The sequence below is a fragment of the Phoca vitulina genome, unplaced genomic scaffold (assembly GCF_004348235.1).
Source record: "Phoca vitulina isolate PV1807 unplaced genomic scaffold, GSC_HSeal_1.0 scaffold22, whole genome shotgun sequence".
NCBI classification, from domain to species: Eukaryota; Metazoa; Chordata; class Mammalia; order Carnivora; family Phocidae; genus Phoca; species Phoca vitulina.
Genome location: NW_022589725.1, coordinates 36,855,444 through 36,867,044, shown reverse-complemented (window position 1 = coordinate 36,867,044; position 11,601 = coordinate 36,855,444). Strand labels below are relative to the sequence as shown.

The following is an 11,601-nucleotide window of genomic DNA, read 5'->3' as shown; positions in this document are numbered from 1 at the left end:
AGTCCCCCTTTCTCTCTCCCACAACCTACCTCCAATTGGAGGCACTTCCTGTCTGCCAGACCACCCCAAATATCCTTCATCTAACCACTCCTCACCCCCTCCACCCTGGTCCAAGCCACCTTCACCTCTCAGTCAATTACTGCCATCACTTCTTAATGGTCTCCCTACTTCAATCTTTGCTCGCTCTCTCCCCACTCGCCCTCACCCAGTGACTAGAGCGACTTTAAGTCCAACCACAAATTCCCTCTACTGAACACTGAGTAGAAACCAAGTCTTTACAAGGGGCAGCAAGGCCCTACCTACCTCTCCGCCCATCTCTCACTTCTTTTTGGCCTCACACACCACACTCTTCACCCTGCCACTCTTCCTGGCCACAAAGAAACTCACTGGGCATCCTCTAGACTCAAGGCCTGGCCAACTGTTCCCCTGGACTGCTGCCTGTCTTCCTCCCTCACTCCTTTTTGGTCTTCACTTAAAATGTCACTGTTCCTCTGAACTTCCCTGGCCCAACCTCCTGCACTCCTTAAGCTCCTCTCTTAATTTGCTTCTTTTTGGCATTTATAACTATCTAACATTTTTGTATATTCCATTTAAGCTTTTATTTATTTATTTATTTATTTATTTATTTATTTATTTTAAAGATTTTATTTATTTGACAGAGAGAGACAGCGAGCAAGAGAGGGAACAGAAGCAGGGGGAGTGGGAAAGGGAGAAGCAGGCTTCCTGCTGAGCAGGGAGCCCGACACGGGGATAGATCCCAGGACCCTGGGATCATGACCTGAGCCGAAGGCACGCTTGACGACTGAGCCACCCAGGCGCCCTCATTTAAGCTTTTAAATTGTCTTCCGGTGTGTAAACTCCACGAGGGGCAGGGATTTTATTTTATTTGGCCAACCCTCCCAGCATTGTTACTGCTCCATTCTCAGCCCCAGGGACGACGCGTGGCACAAGTACGTGCTCAATAAATATTTGATTTGATATATGACGGGAAGACAGGAACCGTAAGTTTTGTGTCTTCCGGTTCCTTCACCTGCGAATTTGGGGTATTACTACTACCTGGCTTGCCTCCTCGGGGTGTTCCCAGAAGATGATGCTGGAGTAAGGACTGTGAACAGCCAAACCACGTATGGGCACGTCGCTAACAGAAAGCTGCAACTTTACACTCCCAGGGCAGGCGAGGGAGACTGACTGAGAGGGCACCCGCGCCCCTGCTCGCCCCTCCCGGGCCCGCACGCCCCCGCCCACACGGCGCCCGCACGCCCCGCCCACCCGGCCCCCCCACTCGGGTCGGGCCCGCGGCGCCCGGCGCAGGGAGGACAAGGAGGCGGCGCTTGGACGCTGCATGAGCGTGGCGTCGGGGCCTCCAGACACAAAGAGCGGCCGGCGGGACGAGTCGTGGGTTCCCCGCGCACGCGCCAGCGCCCTTGGCTTGCGACCCTGTACCCCGCGCGCGAGGGAGACCCGAGGCGCCCACAGCCCAGGTGAGCGGGGCTGGGGCGGGGCTGCAGGGCCCGCCCCTCCGTCGCACGTGCGGCGGGCCCGGGCGCGCTCCCCCTGGGTGGGGCAGCGGAGGAGAAAGGCTCGCTGTCTCCCGGGCTGCGCCCCAGGCAGTCGGCAGGTGGGGACCAGGGGGGGCCGGGGCCCTGCGACTGTGGGCGCGGCGGGATCGTGGGGCGAACCCCGCGACACCCCCCCGCTCTCGCCTCGACTCCCGGGACCGGCTCCTGCGCGGGTTCCGTGTCCTCCCTTCGCCTCCGGGTATGGGACCCTGGGTTCGGTAAGCCTGACGTGCTGGCCGCTTTTTTCCGTCACCCCGGAAGGCGGAGGGGGGCGGCGGGAGGTCACTTTAAAAGAACGTGTCCCGCGGGAATCCAGCTCCTCCACCAAACCTTTGAAAACCAGGTCCTACAGTCGCTGCCGTTTCCGCAGTGTGCGTGGTCCTCGCAACGAGTTTGCAGCTTTCTGGCCCCTCTGCTGAGTTGGACGCTAAACTCCCGGCGTGCTATCAGGATCGGGCGAGGGCTGTGGTCCTCACTGATGACGCGGAGGTTAAATGGTGGGTCGAGCATGAGCCGAGGCCGCTGACTTTGTTCCAGGGACGCGCGCAGCTGCCAGGCACCCGGGCTCCTGGATCGCCCACGGTGCCAGGTCCCTCGGCCTCCCCCTTCACCCGCAGAGCGCGAGGCCGGGTTCCTCTGAGCAGGCCACTTAATCCACAGAATGTTAAGATTGCATCCCTCCGTATAAAACTTTTTAGGATGTACCTGCTTCCTTTGGTTGTATCACGAGTTTGCACTTGGGAAAATTGTTTGAAATAATATGCTACTCTCAGGGACTAAAAATAGTCTGTTGCAAGTTTTATATGTTGTACTAGTTGTTCAGCAGGATCATCCCTTTCCTCCCATCGGTGGGCTCAGTCACAAATCCCACGTAGGAGTCTGTCCAGTCTCTTTGGGTGTTTCACACTCATAAATCGTGCTCTGGAGACTTAGGCCAAGCCATCCAACGGGGGGGGGGGGGCGCGGGTGTCAAGGCAAGAACTGTGGAGCTGGAGGGCTTGGAGAAGGTCAAGTGATGCTTAAGGTTTCACCTCCAGCACTGTCAAATAGGAGGGAGGGATTATGGGTGACCTTGTGTTTTTCTTAGAGGCCTTTACTGGGATTTCCAAGTTTTCCACATTGGACTTAGAATACATTTCAAAGCAGAAAATTAAAAAACAAAAAAAGGTAGTTAAAACTAATTTGTTAAACAGAACACTGAGCAGTCTCACAGTTTTATGAACTGTGTGCAAGAGTCTGTATATTAAAGAAAAGTGCTAAGGCCGTTAGATAAGTAGTGTACCACCATGCTGTCCCTTTTCTGTTTGATTTATATCTGTATTAGTGGCTTAAACTATTACAGATTGAACTAGTCTGTACTAGCAAATAAAAATGGGTCTTGTGTGTTTATATATAGTTCAGATTCAATAAGAAATAGAGGATAAACATTTTTGCAGAATGAGGAAATAACAAGCCTTCTCCGAAGAACTGGAACTTGAGATAACATTTAACACCATCAAATTAGAAACAGAACATTTTATAGAGCAAAAGGTAGGGTTTCAGCATTTTTTCAGTTGAGGACTTTGTATAATCTTTGATGGAAAACTGTTTTTTTTTCCTCTAACCCTTATTTATCTTCATACATTGTGGTTTACAGGGCTGCTCAGAGATGGGTGAACTGACAGTCATTTGCTAATAGCATGTTGGAAATCCCTTAGTGTTAGTGTGTCCTTTGTTCTGGTCCTTAGTCCTCATGAACATTTGGTGGTAGAAAATAGAGTAACAGAAGAGTTGCAAAGTTCTAACTGTAAGTTTTCAAAGTATTCAGATCCTGCCCTTTTATGGTGAGTGGTTTTAAGTACTGGTTGGTGGGGGCTCCTTTTTTGGGGAAGATGGCATATGCGGTGTTTGAAATTTGGACATGTGAGAGATCCCTCTGACCATATTCTTTCTACCTTGGACACTTACCTCTGGATTTTACCAGGAGCAGGCGGCTGCTAGATCTCTCTCTCCTTGCCTGGCTCAAGAAAGGACTAGAATAAGGAGGCAGAAACACAGTGTCCTGGTCTCACACCTTGAGCTGGAAGTTTCAGAGGGGCAGTCAGGGGCATGGTGTGGAACAGTGCCCTCTGACCTGGAGGGGCAACTCCAGGGCCACAGCCCCTTTGCTCTCAATTCTGTGGTCATTTTGTAAAAGGTTGAATGGCAGTGGCTGTAACTAGACTTAAGATTTGGGCTTAGCTGAGACCTTGGCTTCAAGTACAAATTAAGAATTCAGGCTCAAGGCCAGAGATTTGGTTAATCACAAGCAGGAAGCCAAAACTTTGGGTCAGATTCTACCTGGAGCTATTTGGAGGGCTGCAGTAGCAGAAGGCTTTCCTCCCCCCATCCTTAGGGTAACCTTGAGCCTCCTGGTGAGACTTTTTGAACCAAAGGATTTTGAATGTTGCTTTCTGTGAACACAGGAATGGAGGAGTCTTTTGGACGGTGTTCTGTGTTTTTAAAATCTTGGTGAAGTTAGAGCATGTAGCTGGCGCTTCCTGGTTGTACTCATCTGTTTCCCTCAACCCCGGATTGTCCTTCCTTAAACTTCAACATAATGGCTTCTTGTTTCTCAAAGACTGGTACATGGTCTCCCTTGAGTTGAAATCATTTGTTTCTCAAATAAACCAACACCCTCTAGGTAATTCTAATGCACTCAAGTTTGAGAAGCGCTGGTATATGCCAGCTTTTGTGCATTGACTTATTTTGTATTTCTTTTTTTTTTTTTCAAAGATTTTATTTATTTATTTGAGAGAAAGAGGGACAGAGTTAAGATTAGAAGCAGAGAGGAAGGGAGAAGCAGGCTCCCTGCGCGCCAGGGAGCCTGACAAGGGGCTCGATCCCAGGACCCTGGGATCATGACCTGAGCCGAAGCCTTACCTGAATGAGCCACCCAGGCGCCCCAACTTATTTTGTATTTCATGAGAGGAAACCAGCAGATCCTTTAATGATGTGACACAGGCTCTTATAACCCAGTTATTTTATTTTGGGATCTGCTTTGTTAATAAGTTAAAATTTTGGTGTGTTGGGAGTTTGTCAAAGTGAACATCATTTATTGTTACTGTTAAAGATCTGAAGGGAAATCATTCTTCCCAATGTCTAGTTTTTTTAAGTTTTCAGTTAAGAATTTTACATTTGTGGATGTCTATCAGTTGGGATATTTTTAGCTACCAGCGATGGAAAACCCAACTCAGTCTTGGCTTAAACAGAAAGGAAGTCCAGAAGGAAAGTATAGCACTTCAGGATGGGTTGTTCCAGCGGCTGAACCAGTATTTGGGGGCCCAGGCTGCCCCTTTTTCGCACATTGTCATGTTGGTGGTAGCTGTCTCACATCTGGAGGAAGAGGGAGGGTGGCTTCTGTGACTCTAAGAATGAGGAGTAACACACCCAGTGGCCTCTGCGTCATTGGCTTCTGGGCCATTGAATCAGTCACCAGCTGGAAGGGGGCCTACCCCACCTTGGTCTGTGATAGGCTCCACACTTCCCTGCATCTACTCCATGGAGGCAGGGTGCATGGGGGCTGTGGGAGCGCAGGCTTTGGGTACCTGGTCACTAGAGGGCTGTGTGGCTCACCACACAGGTGGAGTGCGTCCCCTGGGCCCTCTGTATGGCTTGTGCGCTGTCTATGCTGGTTGTCAGAAATGGAGCCCTTGTCTCTTGGTGATTTTATTTTATTTATTTTTTTAATTTTTTAAACTTTTGAAATTTTTTTGATGATTTGTTTTTAAATTGTGCACTCACTCTGTTCTCTGCTTTTGGTAGATTCGTCCATGTAGTGCTCATAGTGAGTCTGCTGCACCAGGGCATGCTCTTGTCCCCATCCCGAAGATGGGGTTATGCTCAGAATCCCGTGGCACCAGGATCTGGATAGGCTCTCTGCAGATCCTATGCCTCCTAGCATGTGGGATTTCTACCATATATCACTGCCTCAGCGACTAGATCATTTCTGTACATTAAAAAGAAAGTCAGGAGTTTTCAGTGCTGATAAAAAGTTGTGACTTACACAGTCTGTCTAGATGTGTAAAGTGAGTGAGAGGTAAGGAAATCAGCAACTCAAATTCCATGTTAAGCATAATTGTGCTTTGCATTGGTAGACGTCATGGGTGTGCATGCCCAAGGAAATAACATTAAAAAGATGAGTCTGATGTTGGGATTGGGGCTGTAGCCTCTGCCAGCCATCCTGTGGTCCTGCCAGGGCAACCTCCTAGGAGTGCCATTCACACCGGGGGCCTGTGGGGTCTCCCTCAGGGTCCCAGATGGCATCAGACCATAAACATAAGAACCAATATCAACTAATGTAATTAAACCGTCACTGATTTGGGGCTTAGCTTAAGGGCACAGGAATTTCATAAACAGTTACACATTATTTAAAAATCAATAGAGTGGTCTGCTCAGTCAGACTTTGACAGCAGGTTGCCATACCCTAGGGCGAGCTCAAGGTATCTACAACATCTTTACCTGCCCTGGCTCTACTCAGGTGGCCCGAGGAGGGAGGGGCTAGTATTGCCAGTCCATGTGGCCTCCAGGCTTTTGGCTGTGTTCATGAACATGGACAAAACTGGGCAAGAGTGGGCAGTACCACCCGGTCCCCAGCCGGGGAGAGACTACAGGACAGGTGAGCCTCCTCCCTGCACTCAGGGCGCTGTGTGTCCCCATGTGGATGGGGGAAAAACTGAGTTCATTCTCCCCATGATAACAGGGAAGGTAGTACCTTCTGCCCCAAGGAAGCCAATTCCTAAGGGCTGACTGTAGCTCAGCCAGTTAGTTCCCTGGGTTCAGCTGACTGATTTTGTGGTCTGACTTCAGTGAGGTCACCACTCCCCAAGGACCTAAATAAAGGGAAGTAACAGAGTGAGTTTGCCTTCTGACTTGGCCAGAAACCTAGATACCCAATTTCTAAACCCCACGATCTGTATTAGTGGCCTGTTCTCACTGCCAGTAGCACTCCTCAGAAAACTGCTTCAAATAGGATGCTTGCGGGAGTCCTGCCTAACTCAAACTTAGCCAGGCCTGCTCTGTGGCAAAAATGCTTAAAATGAAGCAGTTCTTGACACATTTTAAATTCTTTTTGAATTTTTATTATTTCACATTGTACACATAAAGTAAGACATTATTGTTTGTAGATTTTACTACTGAAAATCCTCGTAATTCGGGGCTCCTGGGTGGTTTAGTCAGTTGAACATCTGATTCTTGATTTTGGCTCAGGTCATGATCTCGGGGTCCTGGGATCAAACACTGATCCGGCTCCGTGCTCAGCAGAGAATCTGCTTGAAATTCTCTCTCCCTCTGACACCCCCCCGCCACATGCCTGCACTCTCTAAATAAATAAATAAATAAATATAATCTTTTTTTGATTTTATTTATTGGGGCGCCTGGGTGGCTCAGTTGTTAAGCGTCTGCCTTCGGCTCAGGTCATGATCCCAGGGTCCTGGGATCAAGCCCCACATTGGGCTCCCTGCTCATCAGGAAGCCTGCTTCTCCCTCTCCTATTCCCTCTGCTTGTGTTCCTGCTCTTGCTGTCTTTCTCTCTGTCAAATAAATAAATAAAATCTTTAAAAAGAAAAAGATTTTATTTATTCATTTGAGAGAGAGAGAGAGAATGGCAGTGGGGAGGGGCGAAGGGAGAGGGAGAAGCAGGCTCCCCGCTGAGCAAGGAGCCCGATGCAGGGCTCGATCCCAGGACCCTGAGATCATGACCTGAGCCAAAGGCAGATGTTTAACTGACTGAGCCACCCAGGCGCCCCTAGGTAAATAAAATCTTTAAAAAAATTCTCATAATTCACATTCTTATAAAAGGTAATTGCCCTGCTGTGGATGCCATCCTAACTAAGTGATCAAAGTTAAGGTCACCTGTAAAGAGACATCACTGGGCCTTCTTGATGAGAGGTACCGAGAAGGACACTACCTCACCCACCTAACCTGACTTTCTGTGTGGAGACATCAGACAAACTCCCGTTTGTGTGATGTTCTACAGAGTAACTAACTGACCTTTGTACTCTTCAAACATTTCAAGGTCAAGAAACACAAAGACTGAGGAACTATTCTAGTTGAAAGAGGACTAAAGGGACCTGACACCTGTATATGCTACTTGACCCTGGAATGGAGCCAAGAAGGGGGTAGAAGAGCTATAAATTATGGACATTATTGGGACAGTGGACAAAATTTGAATGTGAATGATGGAATAGACAATAGTATAATATCAGTGTCACATTTCCTGAGGTTGATCATTCTGTTGTCACCATGTCCTTGAGTTTGGTAAGTACATACTGAGATATTTAGAGAGAGGAGGGCACAAAGTATGAAACAAAGTGGGGAGAGAAACTGATACAGTGCGCATGATGAATGGGGCAAAGTGAAAACAATTGCTGAAGCTCCCTGGGTAAAGGTATTTGGGAATTCTTTGTACTGTTTTTGCAACTTTTCTATAAACTTGAAATTATATCAGAATAAAAAGTTACAAAAACAGATGTCTACTCTGTATTCACTGCAATCTAAATACCTTTTTTTCCCCCCATGTTACAATGTCTCTGAATTTGGGATGCATCTTGCAATCCATGCTATTTTAGTATTGTGTCAGATTTTAACAACAGTTTTTCTTTTTTAGTCATTGGTTTTACAATCAGTGGCATCTTGGATTTGATGAACTGTGGTATTTTCTCTGGCTTTGTTGTCTGAAGAGGTGGGAAAAAAGACAGTCCTTCCAGTAGTTTCCTGTGTATAGCATTTTCGTTCCCTAATGCTTCAGAGTAGGCCAGACATCCAGCTGCCTTTGCTCATTCCCCTTCCGTGCCTCATAGCTATTTCAAACTCAACACATTCCAGCTGGATTTCTGTCTTCACCTCCAGCACTCCAAACTGCTCTTCCTTTGTGTTTCCTGTCTCAGGGAGTGGAAACCTGATTTTTAGCCAGTGATGGCCTAGGAATGACCCCATTGGAAGAGTGTATGAGGGAGATGAGTTGGCGTGAGGCCCTCGCCCAGTCTCGCCTCAGGACAGATACTAGTTTTAGTGCTGCCCATTTCTTGAAGTGTCTTTGGGCTCCAAATGTTTGTGCCTCGTTTTCTCCATTTGTTAAGTGAGAATGGCTTCCCAAGTCTATTAAGATAATGGACGAGACAACTTAAGGTACAATAAAACTCTGAAATTCTGTGACTTAAAATGGGAGAGCTTTTTAAAAAGACTCTTACAAAGAGCTGATTCCCATTAGGCAGACAACCCTGAGCTCATAGGTCAGTGAAGGACAGGTGTGTGGCCAGGCTCCTGCTTCTTGACTCTTAGCACTTGCTCCCAGATTTCTTTCCTGTTCTGGGTCTAGTTCTGGGGTGAGTCAAGGTGGGGTTGATTTGTACACTGGATGCTCAAAGGGACTGCCAGGCACAGGTGCGTTTCATAGAACTTGAAGTAGCCTGGTGCTCCTGAGCTCCTCTCTGCACTGGGGCCACCAGTCACTGCAATGTTGGAAACTTCTGTGGCAGTGCGTCAAGTCTCATGAGCTCTTGAGCCCCCTGTGTGTCAGACTTGAAAAGGGTTCCATCCCAAGTGTTATTTTGCGTCAGTCCAGGATTACAACGTTTTATTTTAGTTTATTTTGTTTGGCATGGACTTCAAGCAACTGCAATAGCAAAATACGGTGATTTCCCCAGGGCCTGGTTCTTGGACTGCCGTGTTTCATCTACATTGAAGATTATTAGCTCTTGGCAATTCTGAATCTGCTTTATGGCCATTGAGTTGTTGCTGTTGACACTGACCTTCACAGCAGGCTCATTCTTTAGAAGTAGAAACCCAAAATCTTCAACCCACTGTTGGATTCTGTGGACTTTTTTTTTCCCTTAAGGTTTGTTTTTTTTTTTAATTTCATTTTATTATGTTATGTCACCATACATTACATTATTGGTTTTTGATGTAGTGTTCCATGATTCATTGTTTACGTATAACACCAGTGCTGCATTCAATACGTGCCCTCTTTAATATCCATCACCAAGCTAACCCATCCCCCCACCCCCCTCCCCTCTAGAACCCTCAGTTTGTTTCTCAGAGTGTCTGTGGACTTTTAAATATGTGTAGAGAGGGGGGAAAGATGGCGGAGGAGTAGGGGACCCTATTTCAACTGGTCCCCAGAATTGAGCTGGATATCTACCAGACCACTCTGAGCACCCACGAAACCAGCCTGAGATGTAAGAAGATCTGGATCTCTACAAACAGAATATCGCAGGCGGTTGGTTTTTGTTTTTTTATAAGATTTTATTTATTTATTTGAGACAGAGAATGAGATAGAGCATGAGAGGGGGGAGGGTCAGAAGGAGAAGCAGACTCCCTGCTGAGCAGGGAACCCGATGCGGGACTCGATCCCGGGACTCCAGGATCATGACCTGAGCCAAAAGCAGTCGCTTAACCAACTGAGCCACCCAGGCGCCCAGGCGGTTGGTTTTGAGGTACGAAGCAGGGAGCCGTGATTCCACGGGCAGATATCGGAGGATAAATGGCAGTGGGAGGGTGCCTGGCAGTGGGGATCCTACACCGCCAGTGAGCGACAGCCTCACGTGCTGTGGACGGGCACAGACTCGCAGACCGGTAGCAGCGGGGAAAGGACTTTAGGGCAGCCCCAGGGGTGGAAACCCAGAGCGGCAGGGTCGCGCCTGCGAACTGCAGCCCCCGGGATGGAAACCCAGAGCGGCGGAGTTGCCCGCGTGTGAACTGGGAGTGGCGGGCGGTTTTAGAAGCACAAAGGGCAGAGACGTGCCCCGACCTGGAGGCAGGACTGGGGGCGCTGTGGAGGGGCTCACAACCCAGGACGCTGCAGTTTATAGCAGCATGGACAGAAAACGGAGACAGTGTGGCCTGGAGAGCTCACTGAAGAACAGACTGTGATCTCTCTGCTCTGAGGCAGAGGGTTGGACACTGTCTCTTCTGCTCTGACTCTCAGAAGAGATGCGGAAAGCTGCCAGGGAAAGGCGCCAGAGAACAAAAGCCCCCAAAACTGATTCCCACTGAGCCCATCCCCCGCCACAGGGGCGCAGGGCAACTCCGCCCAAACGGGGTTGCCTGAGTAACAGCGTGGCAGGCCCCTCCCGCAGAAGACAGGCTGGGAAAACAAGAGGCCAGCAACCCTAAGGTCCCAAGAAAACAGGTGCATCTTGCTTGGGTTCTGGTCAATAATTTGGACTCTATACATTCCCTCAAACACCCATCAACAGAATGACTAGGAGGAGGAGCCCCCAAAATAGAAAAGACTCAGAGATTATGACTTATGCTGCAGATTTACAAATGGATGCAGATATAACCAAGATGTCGGAGATGGAATTCAGGCTAGCAATTGTGAAGACAATGACTAGAATGGGGAAATCAATTAATGGCAACATAGAGTCTCTAAGGGCAGAAATGAAAGGTGAATTGGCAGAACTTAAAAATGCTATCAATGAGATCCAATCCAATCTAGATAATCTAACAGCTAGGGTAACTGAGGCAGAAGAGAGAATAAGGGACCTGGAAGACAATATAATAGATAAAAAGGGAAAAGAGGAGGCCAGGGAAAAACAACTCAGAATCCGTGAAAATAGAATCAGAGAAATAAGTGACACCATGAAGCGTTCCAATGTCAGAATCATTGGAATCCCGGAGGGAGTGGAGAGAGAGAGAGGACTAGAAGATGTATTTGAGCAAATCGTAGCTGAGAACTTCCCTAATCAGGGAATGAAACAAACATTCGTGTCCTAGAGGCAGAGAGGACCCCTCCCGAGATCAAGGAAAACAGGCCAACACCCTGGCATGTAATAATAAAACTCGCAAATCTTAGAACCAAGGAAACCATCTTAAGGGCAGTTAGGGGGAAGAGATTCCTTATGTACAGAGGAAGGAACATCAGAATAACATCAGACCTATCCACAGAGACCTGGCAAGCCAGAAAGGCCTGGCAAGACCTATTCAGGGTACTAAATGAGAAGAACATGCAGCCAAGAATACTTTTTCCGGCAAGGCTTTCATTTAGAATGGATGGAGAGATGCAGAGCTTCCACGACCGGCA

The 11,601-nt window shown here is 48.2% G+C and overlaps 1 protein-coding gene across 1 annotated transcript in view; it reads left to right on the top strand.

Moving 5' to 3' along the window:
* Window positions 1-1,307: 1,307 nt before the first annotated feature.
* Window positions 1,308-11,601, top strand: part of NINL (ninein like) — a 173,115-nt gene continuing 162,821 nt past the window's right edge. The window contains exon 1 of the mRNA XM_032419757.1: window positions 1,308-1,481. Within this exon, the coding sequence (XP_032275648.1) occupies window positions 1,343-1,481 (139 nt within the window). The 5' untranslated portion in view covers window positions 1,308-1,342. The remainder of the gene's footprint in view (window positions 1,482-11,601) is intronic.